A 26,753-nucleotide genomic window follows, 5' to 3' on the forward strand; every position below is an offset into this window, starting at 1 on the left:
GTGTTAGAGCTTTTTTTCCAATTTCTTGGTAGGTTATCAGTCAGTTACATTTTAATAAATATCAGTAATCCTTACTCGGTGATATAAATACCGAATAAAATTATCCCTTGGTAATAATAATAGCGGTAATTTTACTCGATACTCCAACCATCAAGTAAGAATTACTGATATTTATTAATAAATAACTGACGGGTTAACCCACCAAGAAGTTGGAATAACCGGCTCTTATAAAATAAAATTTTTATGAAAATATTCCATCGTGGAAATCTAACTTAACAGCTGTCAATTTCCTTACTTATCAATAAAATGACATATCTATTTATTTTGAGGTATAGCTGTTCTCTTTGTGTTGTGCGAGAAACGCACAACGGGGGTGTATAGCGCAATTTGACGAAAAATAAAGGAGCTGCGACCTAATGCGTTGCAAGAAGTGCAGTTAGTAATGGGTGACTATGAACGCGCGGCGATGGCAATTGCAAGACAGATTTTCCCGGAATCGCGACTAACTGGCTGCTGGTTTCATTTCAACCAGGTGCATATAGAATTTTTATAATAGCGAAAACGAAGTATTTAGTAATCTTGGAGGCTTTTTCCAACTCGCTTACTAGATTATATTCAATATTATTTTTTGTGTAGGCCGTATTAAGACGGTGGAAAGCTTTGGAATTAGCAACAGCCCTAAGGAAGGTTCTTGGCCTTACCATTAGCTCCAATAGAAGTATTCAAAGAAGGATTGCAAATAATCCAAGAAGAAGCCGATATGATGTCGGCGAACTATCCCGCCGTGTTACAATTTACGGTATATTTGAGGCGTACTTGGCTTCCTTTGAAAGATAAGGTCTCAGTACTCCTATACGGGCGAATAACTTTGTTGAAAGTTTCCATTTTGCAATTTTTCGGAAACTGGATGGAGTTAATCCCAACATTTGGAATTTTCTTAGTAAGTATTGCTATGGCTTTTGTACAATACTTGTATAAAATATTTTTTTACAATATATTTACTTTTTTTACAGACAATCTAAGAGATTTAATTACCAAGATTTAATTAACAGATTTAATCAAGAAATAAACATTGCGCGACTAACAGAAGGACGTAGTGTCAGGAGAACACGAGTTCGACAGAATATAATTCACGACAAACATATTAGAGAGGCACAAGCTTTATTGACCTCGGGAAGGTAATTCATTTTTATTTTGTTTTATGTATGCAATCTTGCGATAAAAATAAGTCATATTTTTACAATGATCATTCCTTGAGTCATATGTATATTGTATTATCGCATATGTATGTTAAATAATAATATAGCTTGTAAGTAACCGATCTGTAGGCAATCATTTTTGTGTGCAAACGAAATGTGGACAAATGGGATGTCGGCAATCGGTACTGTAGGCAATCAATTTGTAGGCAAATGGGATCCTCCCCTCAATTTTATATTTGTGCGCAATAGAGTTTGTAGGCTATCGAACTGTAGGTAAACATTTTTGTGTACTAACGTATATTTATCTCTCAATTTTATATGTGTGCGCAATAGAGCCATTAGGCTACACTGTAAAAAATTACTGACTGAAAATTCAGACAAAAGTGTTTGAAGTTTTCTTACAGTCACATTGTCTGAATTTTCAGACAGAATATTGTCTTAATTTCTAGCCACAGTTGTCTGAATTTCTGGCCACAGTTGTCTGAATTTATAGCCACAGTTGTCTAAATTTTTGGCCATGGTTGTCTGAATTTCTGGACACAGTTGTCTGAATTTTTGATCACAGTTGTCTAAATTTATAGCCACAGTTGTCTAAATTTTTGGCCATGGTTGTCTGAATTTCTGGACACAGTTGTCTGAATTTCTAGCCACAGTTGTCTGAATTTCTGGACACAGTTGTCTGAATTTCTAGCCACAGTTGTCTGAATTTCTAGCCACAGTTGTCTGAATTTCTAGCCACAATTGTCTGAATATTTTTGATCTCAATGTCTGAATATTCAGACAATTTTGTCATAATTTTTAACCAGTTGTCTGAATATTTTTAATTTTAATATCTGAACATTTAAACACTTTTGTCTGAATTTCTAACAAGTTGTATAAATATTTCTTCATCTCGTCTATATATTCAGTTATTTTTGTCTTAATTTCTAGTTAACAGTCTAAATATATCTGTTTTAAATGTCTAAATATTTGGACATTTAAATTTGAATTTCTATCCACCTGTTATTGGGTCTGTCTTTTTATTGCTAAACTAGTGCAGCCAGTTCAGCAATAAGAAACAGATTTAATGACAGGTGGACAAAAATTCAAATTTAAGTGTCCGAATATTTAAACATTTAAAACAGATATATTTAGACTATTAACTAGAAATCAAGACAAAAATAACTAAATATATAGACGAGATAAAGAAATATTTATACAACTGGTTAGAAATTCAGACAAAAGTGTTTAAATGTTCAGATATTAAAATTAAAAATATTCAGATTTAATGACAGGTGGATAAAAATTCAAATTTAAGTGTCCGAATATTTGAACATTTAAAAACAGATATATTTAGATTACTAACTAGATCTATAATCTTTAGATAAATGCTAAGTTACAGCTGCCTAAATTTTGCTTATTTTTTTAAGAAAAATTAAGTGTTCCTTTAATTTTTGTAAATAGTATATATATTTAGATTTGAAACATATATATTAATAACACAGTGTATTTACAGTAGAGCCCATATATATATTAATAACATATATATTAATAACACAGTAATTACAGTAGAGCCCATCTGGAACGCCGCGATTCATAAACCTGGAGCGCATTGGATAATTTAACAGCTTTATTATTAATTCCATTGTTTTTCTTGGTGGATTCCATTGCTTTACTCCCTTTCTGAGGGTTTATGCCAAGGAAACATCTGAAACACAAATATCACACATGCCTATGTCATTCAAGATACATAAACACTAATACAGTGAAATATTTATTCACTGAGAAAAATGGTTTTATTATATTAACAAAATTCTTTTGGTTAACCGTATTTTAGTCAAACGAAACAAAATTTACACTACTACTGCGCCCTCGCTACTCGCGGCGTGAATCGCGCGCATTAGATCTTTCGCGAAGCAATAGCGCAGAGCAGTCAGAACAGTCTCAATTGAGCTCGCTAAAGTTTTATGTCGCGTCGTAGATCCATTACGGAATATTAGTTAGGCTGATGGCAGAGAACGAGAAGTAAATAATTTAAAGTGATTATAAATGATATTAAGTGATTACAAGTGATATTAAATAATTTAAAGTGATTTAAATAGGATGGAATTTAACTGAATTTTCTGATAATTCCAACAACAAATTTGTTTCGTCCATTTTTGAACAAACGTACCAGTAGAATCAATCAGAATTTCTTATAATACAATAAAATTTTTTCCAGTGTTGGTTTTCTAAATTACTGCACATACCTCTGCATAAACTGCAAGGTGGCATCAATGGATTTAGGATAGCGGAATCCAAAAACATAATAGCATAGGAAGACCGTTAGGAATCCCTCCAAAATATTTGCCACTTTGATTTGAAATTCTTCTCGAATCACAACATCACACTTAGCGGCATAATCAAATAAGGATTGACCTGCAAGAGGAATGCAGGAGGAATGCAGAGGAATGCAGAGGAATGCAGAACAATTAATAAAAGTGGACAAAATTATGTATGTAAAAACACTATCACTCTTTACCTCTTATAATCATGATACAGCCCATGCAGTGTTCTTGGGCAGCCTCCAAGACCTCGTTTTCAGAGCACATCTTCTGCAAAATACAAAGTAACTATCAAAAAATGTTTTTCAATATATTAATCATGCTCAAAAATTATTTTAAGTAAAGTTGCTAAATAAAATTTTAAGAGTTCATGTACATTCAATAGAACAAACAGATCAGTGGACTTCTCTTTCATGTACATTACGAGAAGAGGAACTACTGCTTTTGCACTTGGTTCATTGGAACGCTCAGTTTGTGCTGCAGTATTCATTTCTTCTAACAAATTCTGCATTTGCATATACTGAGAGCCTTTTGATGGTTTTTTTTCCTCATCAGCGCAGTACGAGGCCATGAATTCTGCAAAGAAATTGGCGCCTTCAAGTGCCTTAAACCATACTGAATGTACATTTTTTCCAAGGAGCAGCGAAGCATGCTCATAAACAAATAAGGTAGTGAGCATAACTGGCCATGAAGTAAAAAGATCAGTCCACTGTTCCTTGGTCTTCGTTCTATTAATGGAGTGTCTCTGTAAAGCGTAAGTATCACGGAGTAGAGTCTTGACTTGCTCTGCCATTTCATCAATGATGTAATGCTCCATAATAGCCTTCTTCTTCTCTTCTTGATTAACAGGATTCTCTATTTCAGGCTCCCACATGCCTTGCGCACACCCATACTCATCAAAGAGCATGGGAGGATCGTCAACAGTAGCATCATCTCTCACAAGTTTTTTTCTATTGGCTGCTGCCTGTTTTTTTTTGTCCTTCTCAGTGTTATCCTTCTTGTAATTAATCATGTTATATACTGATTTGACAAAAGCATTAAAATTGTCTCCAGCAACATTTCCTCCCATGCACACTTGAAAGGCGTATTCATTCACCTTGTCACGAATAGAGCAGCAATATCGTCGAATAATCCCAGTGTCGAATTGCTTATTATTATAGCAGTGTGTTGCCAATAATTTACAAACAGCCAACTTTGATTTAGCTAGCTGCTTGATCTTCTTTGCTTTATCATCACATTTGAGGGCATCATTGATCATGGTGGCAAGCCTTGTGATAGGAGGCTGGACTCTCTGAGACATATCTAGATTGAGTTCTGAACAGTTAAAAGTAAATGCAGTGATAAGCAAGGAAATACATAATTGGGGATATCTAGATACATGATCATTTGCATACGTACTACGTAAGAGAGAGCTGAAAAAAGAAAGTAATACTTTAAATCTCACCTAAAGTTGTTTGCTGATGGTCGATTTCTTGACTATTTGGGGTACTAACCACTGTTGAAGACTGACTGTTGATCACAGTTGAAGGACCAGCATCAATTCTGGTTTTCTCAGGCCACTCACTTCCCAGTGGGAGTACCATCACACATAAGTACGTGCCTACTGGTGTATTGTTTGCCATGTCCAGCAGCACATCATCGTCATCAATTTCAGCCCCATCTGTGTCATCGTAAATCTGAGGCGTGATGAACACATGATACAATTTGTACAATTAATTTCTTTTGACAATGCATAAGTTAAAAATTACTATAACTAACACTCACAGATGTCAATTCAGGAACTTCCTCCAAAAGCAGTTTAAGTATAGCTTTTTCTTTTAATTCAAACACATTGTTAGCTGAGATAGTGAATCGCTGTGTTCTATCTTTGGTCACTAACTTGAAAATGGGCATACTATTAAAATGAAGAATGAAAATAGATAGGATGGGTTCTAAATCCTCTTCTATTAATAAGCAATATTTATCTATCTAAATACCAGTTCTTGCGGAAAGCACTTTAATATGGTTAGATTAGATTAGGTGGTATATATATTCAGATGATATAAATTACCTGATATTTGTGAAATTTATTGATGAAGCCCTTTGTAACTCGTAAATTCTTCGTTCACTTTCACTCACGTCACATCATCGGCAAGAAAACAAATTGCTACACGTTCAGCGTTTCACGAAAACATCAACTAGTCCATGGAAAAACAAAAAACTAATAATATAGCTGTCAATGTGTGAGAAGTAAAGCCAATGTCACTATCACTTTATTTCCGTATTGTACCTACAAGAGAACTGATTAAAATATACGAATCGCGTTAAATATAAAATATGAAGAAATGAATTATGAAAATATTTACATATTCCACTGCATGCACGTAACATCATAATATTACAACTCACAGCTTTGTGCATACGAAGCCATGTTTTATCCTCACAAATATTTTTAAATTTATAGTATATACATGGAGAGGGTAGTAACTCAGAAGTTTGTTTAATGAAATACATTCATATCCTGTAGGTGTACTCAACTCATATGCTCTTATATGTGGTCGGAATTTTGTTTCTACAGTTTCAACTACAAAGTATATGTTTTGTTTAGTATCACAAAGTATAATTCTTATTTGACCCATGATCACATTTTGTTGGTAGCTATCTTGCCGTACAGCCACAACATTCCCTTTTTTATATAACGTTCCTTTCACAGTTGCTGTTACACATTCCTGCATACCAGCTTCAAGATGTGCTCTTAATACTGCATATTGCAAACTCTCTGAGTACATGTGCGCAAGGAAGTCTGTCATTTCAGATGTATTAACAACATTCCTCAGGCCACATCCTGATCTACAGAGACACTGCAGAAATTCGTGCTTTGTGCTGAGCGTGTAGGTTATATTCTTGAAATTACGACATGATCTCAAGGCACGCTTGAAAAATGTATGTTTGCTCTCAAATCTCATCGTCCATACTTTTATAAGTGGTCCATAAATAGTAATAAGTTCTGGATAGTGTGACATGTAGTGATGCTTAGGACGGAGTGGTACATCAGGGAAAAGTTCCCTTCTCGTTATGAGATAGTTTTGAATTAATGTCTGCAAATATGGCAAATGTGAGACATGTAAAACTGGTGCACACACAATTTCAACGATCTCTGTCAACAGAAGTAGGCATTGCCACACTTCGTTGTCCTTATCTTCTATATGATTAATTATTATCAAAGGAAACAATCTCAGAAATGTCCAGATCTGCCATGCGCCACCCCTTACTTTTTCAGCATTTGATTTCAAGTGGAGTGGTTTATCCCTTCGATCTTCACTTGAGTACGGGAAGTTGTCAATCAATTCATTTAACTCACTGAGTGTAAACCAACCATGATTAATCAAGTAGTTAATAAAAAGTGCTACATCATATGTGATTACACCTTCCATCAAATCATGTCCTAAGCAAGGTGGGAGACCAGCATTACATACATGGTAGTATAGCAGATCATTGAAGACAGAATTGAATTTAATACCATGGTAGGGGGTAATTTCCTTCGTTTCAGCATTAACTTTTACTTTTGTTAAACAGTTTCTGTACGAATCAACCGTCCTCCTTTCAAAAGTTTTGCATTCACCATCTTCATCAAAAAATGCATATCTGTTCAAATCACAGTATCGGCAGAAGTAAATTGATCTACTAAAGTTGTCGACAAACCCGCCTAATGTGTGACTTCCTAAGTTGTCTCCTGTAATAAAGACAAGTGAACCCTTGACAGTGTCATGGCCAGGAACATTTATCCCAACACTCTCAATTATTTTTAAATCCTCCACTATTTCACCATATACAGCTTGATGATCAAAATTTTTCTTTTTGCACAATGCCACAAGGTAGATGGAATTCTTTTGAAATCGAACATAATCAGGAAGGTTTCCAATGGCAAGATACACACCTACAAGTTCGTGATGGCCCTTTGCAGGCCCAATAGGTGTCACAACTTCAAAGCCATCTTGATATAGTATTAGACGCAATCCATTTGGATTCTCTTTGAAAAATTTACTAGTTCTGAAAGCACTACCATCTGTAAAGTCTTTGAACAGACCATCCTCATATTGTACAGGTGCACTAATATTGAAATCCAGAGACTTATCATGAAATAATGCCTTTAAAGTCTCTGAAATAGGCACAAAATGGAAGAATTCACCTTTTGATAGGGGCTTCTTCTTAGGCCACACAAAATGAAAATGTGACTTGTAAAACTCTTTTCGCGAGTAAATAGTTTGCAGTTCTTTAAATTTAGTAGAGCATGAATTGTCTGAAAAAACATCTTTTAGAATTTTATTCACCTGTGAGAAAGATATGCCTTCCTTTTGCAAATGCTTTTTTAAACTCCTCTTAACCCTTTCCTGCTCATGTACAGTTAGAGTCTTCAGCTCCTCAACAATATATTGAATTGTACTTTCCGGAATAAAGTATTCACATTCAAGTTTGAGATAGAAGATAGCCAAAGCGTTAATGAATGAATCGCGATTATCATAATCTTCATCATTATCATCCTCATCGCTAGTATTTTTGGTTATTGTTAAATCTTCATCTTTCTCTCTATAATCTATGTTTTCAGAATTTACTTCTAACCCATCGTCAATGTTCATGTCAACTGTAGTTGGAATTAAAATCTGACATTTATGATATTTAGTCAAATGTCCTGAAAATGAATTTACTCTATCATACTTCTTGTTGCAAGTATTATAAGGGCAAGTTACTTCTAATCCATTAATCATATGCTTTTTAAGATGATTAACTAAAACTTTGTAACTGTCAACTTGTTTCCTGCATATTTCTACAGTGCACACAAATCTTGCTTCATTGTTGGACACACAGGTGATATTTTTGTCTTTTAATCTGCTTACGTAGATTTTGTGTGATCGTATAAGGTGAGAGCGGAGGCTAGTCTCAGTTGAAAATCCTGATTTGCAATTATGATATCCGCAACGGTAGATAGAAGTGAGATGACGATGACATTTCCGATGCCTCAGGTGACTTTTGAGATTCTGAGCTTCGTAATTACAAAAGTAACACTTAAACATGGCTCCACCAAAAAGTAATTTAAATTTGAATTAAATAATAATTTGCTTTGACCAAAAAGTATACCAAAAAGTAATTTAAATTTGAATTAAATAATAATTTGCTTTGACACATGAAACATCAAAATCAACACGTTGCTATCAAAATTTAAAAAAAAAGCAGAGAAATCGCAGAGAACATCCACACATCGGGTTATAAAACCACAGCATGTCTGAAATTTTAGACATTGGTGTCTGAAAAATTAGACAACATATTTTTTCAAATATGTTGTCTAAGTTTTCGGACACCAATTCTAAATATTTCGGACAGACGCGCCACTATTCTGAACTTTCAGAGAAACTACTCTGATAATTAAGACAAATTGTCTGAAATTACTTTCAGGCACCCAAATCTGAAAATTCAGACAGAAAATGTGTCTGAATTTTTAGGCAATTTTTTACAGTGTATCGAACTGTAGGCAAAAATTTTTGTGTGCTATGTGACTTGTGCGCAATAATGTCATGTGTGCTAACGTACATTCGTTTCTCAATTTAATATTCGTGCGCAATAGAGCTTGTAGGCTATCGAACTGCAGGCAAAAATTTTTGTGTGCTATGTGACTTGTGCGCAATAATGTCATGTGTGCTAACGTACATTCGTTTCTCAATTTAATATTCGTGCGCAATAGAGCTTGTAGGCTATCGAACTGTAGGCAAAAATTTTTGTGTATGAAAAAATTGTGGATAAACGTACGTTGGCTATCGACACTGTAGGCTATCGATTTGTAGGCAGTTGGGGCCCTCCCAAATGATTGAACAATCAAATTAACAATAACGAGAAGCGTAAAGATCCAAAATGCCAGATTTTAGTGCAATAAATCATGTATTGAAACAGCTTATACGAAACAACAAACATTCTGTCTGTCATCAGGCCTTCTTCAATGCACAATAACAAATAAAATATAAGCCGCACGCAATCATTAATCATGTAAAATAAAACATTAAGAAAATATTTTTTGGTTTGCACGAGTAAATTAATAAGATATAAAATTAAACTGATAAAGTTGAAAATTTAATACTGCAATAAATAAAATAAAAAACTAATAAACTAATGAAAAACTAATAAAAAATTAATATATTTGTTTTCTAAACGTATGTTATTATGATAATTATACAGGATGACAACAATAATGGAAAAGTAATAATGTCTAAAATAAATTGTTATTACTTTGCAACATAAATGGACAAAACAAAGTGATTTTTATTACATGTATTATGAAAGAATTATATTATATTATATTATAATTAAATAATTAAAATAAACATTATAAAAAATGCTACAAAACAGTCTGTCTAAGTGCTCAGTGATAAATATTTTCGAAGTGTTGCCCATCGGAATCAGTACAGAAACTCAAATGTTTTGAAAACTATTAAATGGACTTTCTAACATCAATGGAGAAATACCCTGAAGACATTTTTGAATATTCTTTTAACTTATCAGTACTTTTTCGGTAGACAATACTTTGCAAATATAAATTATTGAACGTCCAGACAAATTTGTAGCATTTATGTTTATTTTATTACTTAATTTTTATATACTTTTTTAATGTGACATGTAATAAAATTGCCGGGTTTCCTCTCCAAAACGCAACATTTAATTTATATCATTGGCATTGGCTCTCGATCCCAATTATCATTATATTTTATAAATTTATATTATTCTATCTATCCGTTGCAAAGTAATAGCAATTTACTTTAAATATTTTTCTAACGGTCACTTAGTATGAATATGAATATAATGAAATAGTTTTTTTTTAAATTAAATAATTATCAAATATAAAATAAAAAAATTTTCCATTTTATGATTAATTATAAAAATTTCACTAATAAAACATAATAATAAAAGAAAAGAATTAGCTGCACATAATAAAAATTATCAAAGAACACATTGCAAACCCATGGAAGGTTGACAAGAAAGTTCTTTTCCAGTCACAATCAGTCGATAAATCAATACTGAATTCTGCAAATGAAAGAATAATTTTGCCACAAATGCTAATAACCTATCTATAACACAAAATAAAATCAACGGTATAAATCTATTTTATAATAGAAAATAAGAAACGTGACCAACATTTACTCAGCATAGACATCAAAACTATAACGGTGGAGGGAATGCGAATTATGCGTTATGCTATAGACCAGGCCTCGGAATTATTTCATCTTTTCAGCCGATTCTCGTGGTATACGCCTCCTTTCCTCTCTTCACCGCGCGCGCGGCAGCCGCTAGGACCAGCGCTGCCGAGCGTTAGAAGCGGCGCTATCCGATAAATGTTGGGTTCTCCCTTGATCATTAAAAGTTAAAAAAATTTATTAAAAATATTTTTTTTATTTTTAAATTTATTATGTGAAAATATTTCAATAGATTTCCACGTCACCCATGAGGTACTATTGCTATTGAGGAAAAAAATATTTTTAATAAATTTTTTTAACATTAATCGGATAGCGCCGCTCCTAACGCTCGGCGGCGCTGATCTTAGCGGCTGCCGCGCGCGCGGTGAAGAGAGGAAAGGAGGCGTATACCACGAGAATCGGCTGAAAAGATGAAATAATTCCGAGGCCTGCTATAGACAGAAATTAATGCGTGTGAATGATAGATTGTTATAATAGATTCACTGAAAATGATCTGAAGCCAGACTGAAACGTTTGTCAAATTCTAATTAATAAAATAAATTGTAATCAACACGAACATCCTGTTGTGACTCTAAGCCCTTTTCTCATTAATTGACTTATTAATCGTTTAAACCTTTTATAATTTATAAATCCTTGTTTCTTGATAAAAATAAGTTTTATTAAAAAAATTACCATAAAAATCTTCAATGTTAGATTTTGTCTAAGCTGCATAAATTTTATGAATACTAAATGCTTTGCAGAAAGCTTTTTACTGGTAACAATATAATAAATGAAAGTATGCAAAAGCCAAAAATTATTATTATGAATATTATAACAAAGTAAAGGAAAGAACAGATTCATTTCACTAAATGTGTCACGTTTTTATGTCCGTCAATTTTTATGTTCGATTTGTAAGAAATCAAGATATGACCAACATCGCTTTTTTATTATGTTCAAGATGTGTTCCAATAACTTTTAAAAATATTTTATTATACATAATATATAGTTGTAACAAGTTGTACGATAAGAAAACTTTTTGATTTAGTAATAATAAAATTAATAATTGTAAAACAATACTGTATAAGCATTAAAAATCATATTTACCTCAGAGGTAAACTGTTAAGTCACATGAACATAATTTTTCAGGAAAAAAATCTAAAAAAATTTTTGTTTTTGATATTCTCTCAGTAAAATACTTATAATGTTTTGCAGATTTTTTTGTATTCACAAATATAATATCAAACTTCAATATATTTCAAAAAATAAAGTTGTGTGATTACAAAATATGATTTTAATGTGAGTTAATACTGTTTACATAGTGAGTGTGACTTAATTTTATACAGTCAAAATCTTTATTGAAATGAAAATATTTATTAAAAATATTTGCCATTGAGTAAAGATTGAAGTATAGAATCTTGTAATAACAATAACTCAATTTTCGAAAAAATGTGACTTGTTTATCTCTGTAAAATGTAACACAGTTAATCTCTGAGGTGCTCATATATTTTATCACCCTAAAATTAGCCATATTATCCCTTTGTAGTTTTGTTGTTAATATTAAAATATCGGAATAAAAATTTTTTTAAATACTACCAACATTAATATAAAATCCCATAATTGTTAAATTGTTGAATTATTACTCATGTAAATATAGAATATTTTTTCTTTAAACTTGCAAATTTTCTCCTTTTTTTATAAAAGCAACACACTAGTTTTTATATATTAAAAATACATTTTTTAAATAATAATTATGACAAATTTTAAATTTTATTACCTTTTGTAGACTTTGAAATATAATATACATGGGATTAGCACATTTCTTGATATTTGGGTAAAGGCACATTAAAAATGTTCTTACAGACTCTATGTGTCAAACTAAATAGCAAAAAGTAAGTGTGCCAACAAAGAGTTAATAATAGTCATAATTTTATTATACTCTTATTTAATAACACAACAATTATATAGACGATTAAATACAATATATTATAATTATATAAGATAAACCTAAAAAATGTATTTTATAAAAAATTATGTTATTATTTGCAAGCAGATATATGTATATACGGATATATGTATTACGGATATATTTGCAAGTAGATATATAGTTAGTAGTTAGTTCTCTCGTTTTAGGTACTCAGACCTGTAGTCTATTATAGTACCAATTACTATAAGTTATAACCTGTAATTAACCTATAAGTACCTATAAGTAATTAACATGTAAGTAACTTGTAATAACCTATAAGTTATAATAACCTATAATGGATAGTTTATTATAAATATAAAGCACATTCAAAAAATATATAAAAATCTAAAACATTTATACGAACACACATGAGAATAAAAAATAAAATTTGTAATTTTTATTGTGAAAAAGTAAAATATAACATGTCCAAGGCTAAAGATTTTTTTATTCTTTATGAATAAAGATACCTTTTCGCGCTGACGCTTGACGCTCAATTTCAGCCTTAAAAGACATCACATGACTAAAAATGACCAACCGTTACAAGAGCTTTTGGTCACATGATGTCTTCTAATACTGAAATTGAGTATTGAGCGTCAGCATGAAAAGATATCTTAATAGTGTGCAAACGCACAGACACGCACACACTGTGTTTATTTATTTTGGGTGAAGAATAAAATACAATAAAAAAAGTGTAAAAAGAATTAATAGATAAATTATCAGGAATATTTAAATTTTGTTTTCTTTCAGTTTTTGATATTTTACTACAGATTGGATTTCTAGTAACATGTTTATATTTCTTTAACAGGTAATATATATAATGTAATTAAGTACTTGACGTGCTGCTTGCTGACCAGCGACATTCTGCGCTTCAGAGGCAGCTTTTGCTTCTTGCGCCGCCTTTTGTGCAATGTTATTCACTTTTTCATTCTCTTGCGTGTTTGGTAAAATATGACAATTTCCATTTCCGGCATGGCGAATATCTCTTTGATTCTATAATTGTTTTAGAAAAACGATGTTATTATTAATCATTATGTCATTTATATTTAATAATTAATAAAATTTTAATAATAAGCTTTTGTACAAAAATATTTATTATAATTTTATACTTAAATGTTAAGTCTTAATACACTTGCTAACCGCGATTGAAGATATTTTTCTATTTAAAAATAATTTACCTTAACAACTTGATATACAAAAATCTTTAGTTTATTAAAAAACAAACATATATTTCTAAACATAAACTACAGTATAACATATATTTTGTTTCAAAAATCTCAAAATATTTTTGTCAAACCAATTTTTCAACTTTGTTTGTATTTGTGCTAATAATAAAGCGTAATATGCGTATGATTGGCAAAGTGTTAATTTTATGTCATCTTATTATAATTATATCTTTATAAAATACATAAAGGTATATTTGTTTATATATTTTTCTAAATTTAATAAATATTTTCAACAATTAAACGACAGACAGTTAACTAAATTAATTATAAAAACATAATTCACAATAAAAGTAGACTACTATAAGTCACATCTCTTGCTAAGCATAAGTTATAATTCATGTGAGAACACATACACTAAGCTGAAAATCAAAAACTGCAACAACAAAATGTAGCAAGCGCATTTATCACCTTCACATTTAAAAAACAGAAAATAAAATTTGTACAAATAAAATCAGTTTATATACTTTGAATATCAATAGTTCTATTATTTAATGTATTTTATGTAATCAATTTATATTGAATATAATATTATTAATAAAACTGGAAAATGTCGTTTTACCAGAAAAACCAGAATTCTTTGAACCTAATCAAAAATAAATTAATACTTACTACATTGATCGGAATTTTATGAATCCGTCCATAATAGGATTCCACAAATATCAACATGACTGTAAAACAACGTTTTGGTTAGAAGTGTCCATTATTTAACATTCAATAATTACAACAATATAATTAATTATATGACTCATACTTACTAATATAAAAAATATAGAAAATGTTCATTCTGGTAAATCAATTTAGATGTGTATGTTATTCTTATCTGTAAAATATCATTAGACATTAGCAAAATCGAAAAACCATAATAAATTCGACGCTACGATTTGACAGCAGAAACAAATGAACAATTAGTGCTTTCTTCATTTAATAAGATTACGTGAAGTTATGTATTATTCCAAAGCTCAATTCAAGTGGTTTCTCGACAACAGACACAAGTCATTCTATCTTTGTTCGATATCCAATGAGCAACAGAGAGAATAATATTTTTGTGTCCTTGCTGATAATAAGACATCTAGGGAAACATAAAGGAAAAAAGGAATCATGCCAATCGGAAACGTTTCTGACTACATACACATGTGTATAACTCCACTTTTCAGCTGTGTATACTTGTGTCGAATTATGTCGTTGTAGGAAAGCATTGTGTCGAAAGCATTGGTGGCTTTTTATCACTTGTATCCCTTGCTGGAAAGCAGCCTTTTGAGCTGTGTATATTTGTGTCGAGTTGTGTCGTTGTAAGAAGACATCGTGTTGAACACTGTGTACTTTGTGTCGCCTCTGTCCCTTGCTGGAAAACCACTTTAGAGACCTTGGCTCGTATTTAAATATGCTTATAACGATGGGGCACTTGGCCCGTATTCAGAATATGTTTATAATGACGTTAGCGCGCTAACATGTTCTGAATACGGGCTTTTTTTCATACACATATAATATAAAACAGCGCTCGGAATTAGTTGCACATTTCGGGCCGATTTCCGAGACGACGTCTCCTGTTCCCCCACTACTGCCCGGCCGCTGACGGCCGAGCCGCCGATAGCTCTGGCTCAGGAGCGTTTTATATTAGAAATAGGCTGGATTGTTTAGGCATCTTTCAGGAAATCATAACATTTTCTTCACTACATAAATAATGTTTATTTTTATTAATACATAATATATATGGGGCATTCTTTCTCAACTTTACACCCATGCTGCCCATTTTCTATTTAATCTAAAAATTTTTAAAAAAATCTTAAAATTTACAGAAAAATGTAAGCTTTCCAATGGCGCGTGGCAAAATTATCAAATTCAATTGGATCATACTTAAAATTTCAGAAAACCGAAAAAAAATAAAAACGGTAATTATTCAAGTGTAGCGATTATTCATTCGACGTTTTTCTCTTCCAATTAACACTTTCGAGTACTCTGTTTATCTGTGCACTGTCACATAAGTCTAAACTAAAATGGCGAATCTAATATAGCCGCCAAAAATTTAAGAAATTAACGGATTTTTGTAAAACTTAATACCAAAGAGTTTTTCTGTATGCTGAATACAAATCTCAAATCGGATTTTGAAAATTTAAAATGGCGGATCTAATACGACCACCAAAAATATTGAAAAATTTAAGAAGTTAACGGATTTTTATAAAACTTGGTATCAGGAGTATATTTGGGATGCAGATTTTAAAATTTCATCATTAAATTCGTATTTATCGACCTATTTGGTCTAAAGATTATCGAAAAACTATTAAAATTTATAACAAAATTCAAGTCCTCCATGGGCGCGTGGCAAAATTATCAAATTCAATTGGATCATTATTTTTTTTCTGAGCCTAGTCAAAAAAGTTTCATAAAATAAGATCGTGAAATCCATTTTGTACACATTCGAGAGAGTTTCTCTACCGCGATATTATCGCCATTCATTACAACATTTTAACGTTAAAAAACGTTTTATTGTGATTCCGTAAATTTCTAAACGCTTTAATATTTGGATTTGTATATCCGATTCCCATGGTTCTGGGCTTTTTTGTGTTTTGAGCGTTTCTCTGAGGTTTTCTTCGAACAGTTCTTTTCAGAGCTACTTTTAACCGTTCTTTTAAGACTGCTCTCAGAACAATACTACAGAAAATTCTATTATCTGTACTATTTTTGATCGTGAATCTTAGAAATTGATTTTGAATATGTCCAGTATACACGGTGATAGATGTTGCAATCCCTACAATGTGGAAGGTCACAAAGGGAAAGATCTTCGACGCATTTCGAGTGTTATCAAACGATTATTCTCAAAATTTCCAGATAATGCTAAAATTTGTGCAGCATGTAGGAAAATGAAATATCCTCGCATGAATGAAGATACGCACGTCTCATCGAGTCTTGATAAAACGTTTGATAATTGTACTCATGATACTGAACAGAATATTTCTGTATCTTCCGGTGCATCTTCATTATCTTTCAGTGGAATTGAATGCAACATAAAATCACAAAGAGAGATTGAGTTGGAAGATATGTTGAGTGGATTAAAAGAAAAATTTTCCACTCTTGAAATTAATGATCCTTAGAGATTGACGATTTTGACTGTAATACCAGATGCATGGAGTCTAAGTCAAATTTCTCGGGAATTGAACTGTTCTAGGTATTTTGCAAAAAAAGCTAGAGAATTGAAAGCATCTAAGGGCGTTTTAGCAGAAACAACTGCTAAGAATGGTAAACCATTGCCGGAAAGTACTGTTACACGAATTAAAGATTTTTACAATAGTGACGAAAATAGCAGAATCATGCCAGGTATGAAAGATATGGTTTCAGTAAAAAATGACGAGGGCAGAGATTTGATTCAGAAACGTCTTCTCCTTTCAGACTTAAGAGGTCTTTATGATATTTATAGTAAATGCCATCCTGACTGTCATGTTAGTTTTAGTAAATTTGCCCAACTCCGACCAAAACATTGTATACTTGCTGGTGCGAATGATACGCATTCGGTCTGTGTCTGTACGATACATCAAAATTGCAAATTGATGATTGACTCTGTCAATTTAAATAATCTTACTAAAGATTCCAATGTGATTTTACACGATTATAAAAATTGCTTACGCCAAATCGTGTGCAAAAATGAATGAAAACTGATGAAAATTGTTATATTGGTAAATGCAGTAAATGTCCTGGTATTATTGAACTAAAAAAACATTTGAAAGAACTCTTAGATGAGAAAGGTACATCACATACAGTTCAGTGTCTGGACAACAACTGACAGATCAACTCTTCAGACGCAAATTCTTCCGTCGTCGGAATTTGTCGATGAATTTTGTGACAAATTTATCATTCTAAAACCTCATTCTTTCATTGCAAAAGAACAATCTCGATTCTATCAGGAAAGAAAAGAGAATTTAAAAAAAGGTGAAGTTCTTGCAGTATTAGATTTTTCTCAGAATTACAAGTATGTTGTGCAAGATGCATCGCAGGTGTTCCATTTTAATAATTCACAATGTACTGTCTTTCCTGTCGTGTGTTAATATAAAAAGGAGTTAGAACTTGAATACAAAAGTTTTATTTTTTTGTCGGATAGTACACTTCATGACGCAGCTGCTGTATATACTGTACAAAAGATGCTGATTCCTGAATTGAAAATAATAATTCCTGAGCTAAGAAGAGTAATCTACTTTAGCGATGGGGCAAAACAGCATTTTAAAAATAAATATCAGATGATGAATCTAATGCATCACGAAGAGGATTTTGGTGTTGCAGCGGAATAGAACTATCATGCCACTGCACATGGTAAAGGTGCTTCAGACGGTGTAGGTGCTGTGTTCAAAAGGGAAGCTATGCGAGCTAGCCTCCTTAGTAAACCGAACGATGCCATTCTTTCATTCGAGAAACTTGTTGACTAGGCTCAAAAAAATTCTAAAAGTATTAGTATACTGTCATAATGACAAAGAGCATCAAAAGACAAAAAAATTTTTAAAAAAACGATTTGATGTAGCTACACCAGTTCCAGAGATTCTGAGAAATCACTGTTTCGTCCCAATCAATAAAGAAATGGTGATTAAGAGATATTCCAATGCTGGTAATAGTTCGACTTTTTCATATCAAGATTTCAAAAAGTAGGGGGTAAGAGCTCAGGCGACATCAGAATCAGAGGTATCTCTAGTATCAAGTTTTATAAAAATCTGTCAATTTCCTAAATTTTCAATATTTTTGGTCTTCATATTAGATCTGACATTTTCAGTTTTCGAAATCCGACTTAAGATTTGTATTTAGCTGGCCGTAAAACTCTCTGCTTAAATTTTATAAAACTCCCTTACTTTAAAAAATTTTTCAAATTCTTAGTTGCCATATTAGATCCGCCATTTTGAATTTTCGAAATGCGACTTCAGATTCGTTATTAGCAACCCGAAAAAGTCCCTGATACCAAGTATTAGAAAAATTTGTTAATTTCTAAAAATTTTCAAAATGTTCGGTGGCCATATTGGATCCGCCATTTTGTATTTTTAAAAGATAACTTTAGACTCGTATACAGTAACCCGAAAAACCCCTTGATACCAAGTTTTATAAAAATCAGTTAATTTCTTAAAGTTTTTAAATTTTCGGCGGCCATATTGGATCCACAATTTTAGTTTAGACTCATGTGACAGTGCACAGATAAACAGAGTACTTGAAAGTGTTAATTGGAAGAGAAAAACGTCGAATGAATAATCGCTACACTTGAATAATTACCGTTTTTATTTTTTTTTTTTGGTTTTCTGAAATTTTATGTATGATCCAATTGAATTTGATAATTTTGCTACGCGCCATTGGAAAGCTTACATTTTTCTGTAAATTTTAAGATTTTTTCAAAAATTTTTAGATTAAATAGAAAATGGGCAGCATGGGTGTAAAGTTGAGAAAGAATGCCCCATATATATATAACGTTTTATATTTCGTCATGTATAATTATACATATTTTTACACAATTATGTAAAATATTGTATAATTTTATTAAATGCTACATGATTATATATGAGAAATTTTTTACCGGAAAAAGCTGTCATATATAAATAAACCTTTCAAAAAAGCTGTCGTATATATTATTTCACAATCTAAACAAAACAGTATTCACGACCAAAACAAAAGTGTTGTTTTATCTTCCAAAGAAACCTGTTGTATATATTAAAACCATTCAAAAAAATCGTCGCATATATTTAAACCTTCCAAAAGTTGTATATGTATATTATAGGCGTATGGCCTAAGGATCGTGTTCGACTTGGTTGAAAGATTGAGACCAATTTCTTAGAAAAATATGATTTATTTTTCTTCGTCAGAGAAGTAGAGTAAAGTACAAGTTTTGTGTTTGATTTGATTAAGTGCGCCAGAGGCGCTTTCTCGGCAAGAGTGTAAGGCCGAGAATCAAAAGAAAAATTGACGGGCGCGGTAAGAAATTACCGGCCGCGTCTTAGTGTGTTGAACGGGTCCTAAAAAGGACGGTTCAACTGAGTTAGCTCGTTGCAGCCCCTTTCCCGGCGTTGGTGGAACTCCGTTCGGGAAGTGGTCTTCCGTCTGACAACTGCTCTCTGAGCAGGCTCTGAGCGGTGAAGTCTGTACTGCGATGGATCGAGTCTCTGATGTGCTGGTGGTGGCAACCGTCTCGGCTCTCGGAATTACGGATTGCTCCGTGTACCGAGGAGAGAGAGGTCTCCGAATTCGGATGTCGCCTTGAGTGAGCGTGTCCCTTGGTGGTCGAGTCAACCGGACGCAGAACTCTAGTGGGATTAATTTCCACACTAGAGACTGAGGAGGTGACGGCGAAAGTGGAGTATCCGCGGGCCGCTCGGTTGAAATGCGCGGCCGATGCTGGGACTCTGTTTTCTTTTTACGCGCCTTGCGAGGCAGCGTGAGAAAAACTGCGAGACTATGTGTCTCTGTTAGATTCTGCCGAGGCAGAGTACGACTCAGTTCAAGGGCCCTTGAGAGAGCTCGCCTTGAAGCGAGTGAGTGAGGAAAGATCTGCGGAGCAGCTCTTTTATATCTCGTCGATCGAAGCTTGATCGCGAGAAGGTTCTTCACCGCCTGCGCAACCTGGCGGTGGGTCCGCAAGCTTGTAACTGGTAGAAGGCCTGCGGCGCGTAGCGGCGCCGCGATGTATTATACCGCGTCAGTGCAGCGGTGTGGCGGTGAGCCGCCACAGGACCCCCTTGGCAGTTTTTAAGCCTGGAAACGCACGGTTGGTTTAGAAGTTCTGCCGCTCCTCGTCTTGTTGGTTGCGGAGGGCTTTGGTTGGTCGGCTGGTGTTGGTTCGATTGGTTGCTCATCGTCGTCCAACGTGTAAGCCGGTTTCAATCGGTCAATCGAGACGTTGATTGGCTTGCCGTTGACCAATAGCCTGTAGACTTTGTCGTTTCTGCTTAAAACGTTAAATGGTCCGTCGTACGGTTGCTGTAACGCTCTGGTCGGGCAATCGTGTCTGATGAAAACTTTTTCCGATGTGGCCAGGTCCTTGTGTACGAAGGTGCTGCGGTGGCCATGGCGTCGCAGGTGTGGACGGAGTTTGCTCATTTTTTCTTGTAAATGACGGACAAACTCGTCCGTTGGCTGCTCGTTACTGGTTTGGTCCAAAAATTGTCCGGGAATCCGAATAGTCTCTCCGAAAACTAATTCTGCTGGTGTGGCTCCGATGTCCTCTTTTACTGCGGCGCGGATGCCTAATAAAATGACTGGAAGAATTTGCGTCCATGCTTCTGTTTCGTGGCTTTTGATAGCCGCTTTGAGTTGCCGGTGTAGTCTCTCTACCATGCCATTGGCTGCCGGGTGATATGCGGTAGTTCGGATGTGTTGCGATCCGGTCAGTCTGGCCAACTGCTTAAATAGTTCCGACTCAAACTGCCGTCCCTGGTCCGTGGTGATTCGTGCCGGCGCTCCGAAACGCGCAATCCAGTTTTCAAATAAGAGGCGAGCCATCGTTTCTGCGGTGATGTCGGATATCGGGTATGCCTCTGGCCATCGTGTGAATCTGTCAATGATTGTGAGGCAGTATTTCTTCCCTCGAGATGGAGGCAAAGGTCCGACGATGTCCATATGTATATGCTGGAACCTGCTGGTAGGCCCCAAGTAATTTCCTGTTGGTGAAACGGTGTGTCGGTGGACCTTTGATTTCTGGCAGGGAATGCAAGCCTGCGCCCATCTGCGGCAATCCTTTTTTATTCCGGTCCACACGAAGCGCTGCGTGATTAATTTGACGGTGGTTTTTATCCCGGTGTGCGCGAGTCCGTGCAAATGCTTAAAGATTTGCTTTCGGAATTGTTGCGTGACGTATGGTCGTGGGATGCCCGTCGATGTATCACAAATCAGTTTGATATCTGTGCCGGGAATTACGGTTTCTTTAAGCTGCAACTTCGTATTCCCTTTGAGTAATGCTTGTATTTCGGCGTCGTCTTTTTGAGATTTTGCGAGCTCTGCAAAGTTTACTGCTTGCTGGACAGCCTGCGTCCTCGATAGTGTGTCTGCTACGATGTTATCCTTTCCCGCCACGTGTCTGATGTCGGTTGAATACTGCCCGATCAGTTCCAAGTGCCGTGTCTGCCGCGGTGAGCTCTGCAAAGGATCTTTTCGGAATGCGTACACGAGCGGTTTGTGATCCGTGTAAATGATGAACTCCCTTCCTTCTAACCAGTGCCGGAAATGTTTAATTGCTGCGTATATCGCCAAGAGCTCTCGGTCGTACGGACTGTACTTTTGTTGCGCGGTGGTCAGCTTTTTGCTGAGGAACGCCACCGGTTGCTGTCCGAGTTTTCCATGTTGGTGGATTACTGCTCCGATTGCGAAATCTGAGGCGTCGGTTGTTAAGGAGAGTTCTGCTTTCGGGTCCGGATGTGCCAAGAGCGTTGCCCGTGCAAGGCTTTCTCTGCACGTTTCAAACGCTGCCTCTCGTTCTGCGCTCCATTCGATTGGTGTTTTCCCGGGTCTGTTCCCTTTTAGCGCGTCATTCAAAATTGCTTGGTCTATGGCCGCACCTGGAATGAATCTCCTGTAAAAATTTAAGGTTCCGAGAAACTGCCGCAGCTGCTTGACGGTGATCGGTTTTGGAAATTTCCGAATGGCCTCGACTTTTTCCGGTAGTGGTTGCGTCCCTTCTGCTGAGACTTGGTAGCCCAAAAATGCTACGGTTTCTTTTCCGAACACGCATTTTGCTGGGTTTAGTTGAATTCCGTATTTGCTGAGTCTCTGGAACAAAGCTGTTAAATGTGCTTTATGTTCGTCAACGTTGTGAGATGCTACCAGGATGTCGTCAATGTAGGCGTAGCAGAAATCGAGTCCGCGTATCACCTCATTTATGAATCTCTGGAACGTTTGCGCTGCGTTTCTCAAACCGAAAGGCATTTTGAGAAATTCGAACAGACCGAACGGTGTGGTGATTGCCGTTTTTGGCACGTCTTCAGCGTTTACTGGAATCTGGTAAGCTCTAACCAGATCCAGTGTAGAGAAAATTGTTTTCCCGTGAAGAGCCTGTGTAAAATCCTCGATGTGCGGAATCGGGTATCTGTCCGGCACCGTTCGGTTGTTGAGCTTCCTGTAATCGCCGCATGGTCGCCACGTGCCACCTTTCTTCGGTGCCATATGCAATGGTGAGGCCCATGCGCTCTTGGACGGCGCGATTACTCCTTCTTGCAGTAAAAGATCGAACTGTTGTTTTGCTTCTTTTAGTTTCTCCGGCGCCAGTCTCCTCGGCCTGCATGCTTCCGGTGGTCCCGGTGTTGTTTCGATGTAATGCATCGTTGAGTGCGGCGCGGATTCCGTCTTTCCGGTTGGTCTAGTGAACTGTGGAAATTCAGCCAATAAGGCGTGAAAAGCTGTTTCCTGCAGTAATGTCTTAATTGATGTTTGTCCGGTTCTGCTCTGCAGGCTGTTTGTGGCCAATCCCGTCGTAGCGTCCAAAAGTTTGCCTCTCCTTACATCCGGCAGGAGATGGAAATGCCCAAGGAAATCGGAGCCGATGATTGGCTGCGTGACGTCAGCTACGATAAATTTCCATTGGAAGGCGCGCCTCAATCCGATGTTGAGCTGAAGCGCGATCCACCCGTAGGTGTGAATGACAGTTCCGTTGGCTGCAAACAGGGCTTGCGTTGCTCCGGACATCCGTCCGCGTACCATCGAGCGCGGGTAGACACTTATGTCTGATCCCGTGTCGATGAGGTACCGAACTTTTGTTTGTCGCTCGGTTATTACAAGGCGGCATGGTTTCGGGTCCGGGCCGTCTGCCGCCATTGATTCCGGACCGTCTAGTTTTCCGTTTTGTCCTTCTTCTTCTCCTTGTATGTACATGGCTCTGTACACTTTCTTGCCTTGCTGCCGAATCGCCGGTGGAAAAAGCAAAACTCGCTGTCTTCTTCCGAATTTGATTTGGTCCGGCTGCGGCTGCGCGATCTGTGGCGCTGTTGTTTGTGGCGGTGCTCCTGCCGGCCCAATCGCGTGTTGAGTGCGGCGACTTGCTTGACCAATGCCTGAATCTGGTCCTCGAGCGAGCCGGTAGGTTTTGATTTCGTCTCCTTGGGCTTGTCCAAAACTGCGACTGTTCGGCATGTGACTTCGTAGACGCGGTCGGCCTGTTCCGCCACGTCCTCGAGAAGATCGTCAGCTCGCGTCGCTAGTATGATCTGCATTTGGGCCGGTAAACGCCCCAGCCATAGCGTGCGCAGGAGTTGATTAGGCACGGCATTGCCCGCGAGCGTCCTTAGATGGCGCAGGAACTGCGATGGCTTTCGGTCGCCTAGTTCCTCTCGCTCTAATAATTGGCGGATGCGGTGTTCCTGTGAGTCGCTCAGCCTTTGAATGAGTGCCCTTTTTACGGCTTCGTACTTCCCGCATGGCGGAGGATTCGTTATCACGTCTTTGATTTCCTTAATGTATTTTGTTTCGATTTGCGAGATTACGTATGCGTACTTGGTTGAATCCGACGTGACGGCGCTCAGCAGGAACTGGCTCTCTAATTGGGCGAACCATAATTCTGGTTCCTCCGGCCAAAAAGGTGGTACTCGCACCGATACTCTGCCGATTTGTGCTGCGTCGGCGCCTGGCATATCGCCGGCCTTCTCTGATTGGCTCATTTGCTTTAACCAGTCGTCGGGGTCACCAGTTTATAGGCGTATGGCCTAAGGATCGTGTTCGACTTGGTTGAAAGATTGAGACCAATTTCTTAGAAAAATATGATTTATTTTTCTTCGTCAGAGAAGTAGAGTAAAGTACAAGTTTTGTGTTTGATTTGATTAAGTGCGCCAGAGGCGCTTTCTCGGCAAGAGTGTAAGGCCGAGAATCAAAAGAAAAATTGACGGGCGCGGTAAGAAATTACCGGCCGCGTCTTAGTGTGTTGAACGGGTCCTAAAAAGGACGGTTCAACTGAGTTAGCTCGTTGCAGCCCCTTTCCCGGCGTTGGTGGAACTCCGTTCGGGAAGTGGTCTTCCGTCTGACAACTGCTCTCTGAGCAGGCTCTGAGCGGTGAAGTCTGTACTGCGATGGATCGAGTCTCTGATGTGCTGGTGGTGGCAACCGTCTCGGCTCTCGGAATTACGGATTGCTCCGTGTACCGAGGAGAGAGAGGTCTCCGAATTCGGATGTCGCCTTGAGTGAGCGTGTCCCTTGGTGGTCGAGTCAACCGGACGCAGAACTCTAGTGGGATTAATTTCCACACTAGAGACTGAGGAGGTGACGGCGAAAGTGGAGTATCCGCGGGCCGCTCGGTTGAAATGCGCGGCCGATGCTGGGACTCTGTTTTCTTTTTACGCGCCTTGCGAGGCAGCGTGAGAAAAACTGCGAGACTATGTGTCTCTGTTAGATTCTGCCGAGGCAGAGTACGACTCAGTTCAAGGGCCCTTGAGAGAGCTCGCCTTGAAGCGAGTGAGTGAGGAAAGATCTGCGGAGCAGCTCTTTTATATCTCGTCGATCGAAGCTTGATCGCGAGAAGGTTCTTCACCGCCTGCGCAACCTGGCGGTGGGTCCGCAAGCTTGTAACTGGTAGAAGGCCTGCGGCGCGTAGCGGCGCCGCGATGTATTATACCGCGTCAGTGCAGCGGTGTGGCGGTGAGCCGCCACATATATAAAAAACCTTTCAAAAAAGCTGTCGTGCATTTTAAATCTTTCAAAAAAAACTGTCGTACATATTAAACCTTTCAAAAAAAGCTGTCGTAAATATTAAAACCTTTAAAAAAAATAATGTGTATATTAAAATTTCAAAAAAGCTAGTATACAGAGTGATTCAGAACAACCCAGGTGTCTTTGCACAGACGTATTCCTGAGTTAATTCTGAGACGATTTTTTCTTTACAAAAATTTTGTACGCAGCTTATTTTTCAAGTTATAAAAGAAAAAAGTTATCAAATCACGGGACGAATACAGAAGATAGGCAGGAGCGGCGCAACTCCATTCAACACGGGTGATTACGGTACGCACGTGGCCATCAAACACACGTGATGAAACACGCCCCTCCCCCACACACACAACTCTCTCTCTCTCTCTCTCTCTCTCTCTCTCTCTCTCTCTCTCTCTCTCTCTCTCTCTCTCTCTCTCTCTCTCTCTCTCTCTCTCTCTCTCTCTCTCTCTCTCTCTCTCTCTCTCTCTCTCTCTCTCTCTCTCTCTCTCTCTCTCTCTCTCTCTCTCTCTCTCTCTCTCTCTCTCTCTCTCTCTCTCTCTCTCTCTCTCTCTCTCTCTCTCTCTCTCTCTCTCTCTCTCTCTCTCTCTCTCTCTCTCTCTCTCTCTCTCTCTCTCTCTCTCTCTCTCTCTCTCTCTCTCTCTCTCTCTCTCTCTCTCTCTCTCTCTCTCTCTCTCTCTCTCTCTCTCTCTCTCTCTCTCTCTCTCTCTCTCTCTCTCTCTCTCTCTCTCTCTCTCTCTCTCTCTCTCTCTCTCTCTCTCTCTCTCTCTCTCTCTCTCTCTCCCTCTCTCTCCTCTCCCTCTCCCTCTCTCTCCCTCTCCCTCTCCCTCCCTCTCTCTCTCTCTCTCTCTCTCTCTCTCGCTCGCTCGCTCACTCACCTTTTACAAATTCGACGTCTTCATTCTGTTTGACGGATGAATAATTTTACCGGGGATAAGCAATAAAAATTTACACAGCACTTGACATGCAACAAATCCATACCGAGATTTATAAGACATACATTTTTTTTTTCGTATCACGTATCAAATTTACTCATGTAAATGAATGATTTATAAATTGATTCATTACTATTAATCACTGCTGAATAATCATATACCGCTTATTTTTATTAAGAAAAAAGTACACACTACATGCAATTACAGTAATCAATACTTTTACAGATTTACACACACTCACACACGAATCTATCGGTTTGTTATTACTACCGATTAATTATTCGGTGACTAAAAATTATT

General features: G+C 36.6%; 3 protein-coding genes across 5 annotated transcripts in view; all 3 read right to left on the minus strand.

Annotated features, from left to right (window-relative positions):
- LOC136999241 (cingulin-like) overlaps positions 1–15,842 on the minus strand; it is a 73,081-nt gene extending 57,239 nt beyond the window's left edge. The window contains exons 1-3 of the mRNA XM_067352820.1: positions 14,640–15,842; positions 14,494–14,552; positions 13,493–13,651 (exon numbers count right to left, since the gene is read on the minus strand). Of these exons, the coding sequence (XP_067208921.1) occupies positions 13,493–13,651; positions 14,494–14,552; positions 14,640–14,667 (246 nt within the window). The 5' untranslated portion in view covers positions 14,668–15,842. The remainder of the gene's footprint in view (positions 1–13,492; positions 13,652–14,493; positions 14,553–14,639) is intronic.
- Positions 2,350–10,149, minus strand: LOC136999405 (uncharacterized). 3 transcript variants are annotated; one of them, XM_067353379.1, is made up of 2 exons: positions 3,700–10,149; positions 2,350–2,886 (listed from the first exon to the last, which is right to left on the minus strand). In XM_067353379.1, exon 1 carries the CDS (start codon positions 8,551–8,553, stop codon positions 5,887–5,889), a length of 2,667 nt encoding a protein of 888 aa, XP_067209480.1. In that variant the 5' UTR covers positions 8,554–10,149; the 3' UTR covers positions 2,350–2,886; positions 3,700–5,886. The 3 variants fall into 3 exon arrangements, with proteins under 3 accessions (XP_067209480.1, XP_067209479.1, XP_067209481.1); XM_067353378.1 differs by having other exon boundaries at positions 3,428–10,149; XM_067353380.1 differs by having other exon boundaries at positions 3,700–5,891.
- Positions 15,843–23,657: 7,815 nt separating the features above from the next.
- On the minus strand, positions 23,658–24,482 carry LOC136999337 (uncharacterized). Its single transcript, XM_067353047.1, has one exon. The coding sequence runs from the start codon at positions 24,480–24,482 to the stop codon at positions 23,658–23,660; it is 825 nt and encodes a 274-aa protein (XP_067209148.1).
- Positions 24,483–26,753: the final 2,271 nt, after the last annotated feature.

The sequence above is a fragment of the Linepithema humile genome, chromosome 4, assembly GCF_040581485.1.
Source record: "Linepithema humile isolate Giens D197 chromosome 4, Lhum_UNIL_v1.0, whole genome shotgun sequence".
Lineage (NCBI taxonomy): Eukaryota > Metazoa > Arthropoda > Insecta > Hymenoptera > Formicidae > Linepithema > Linepithema humile.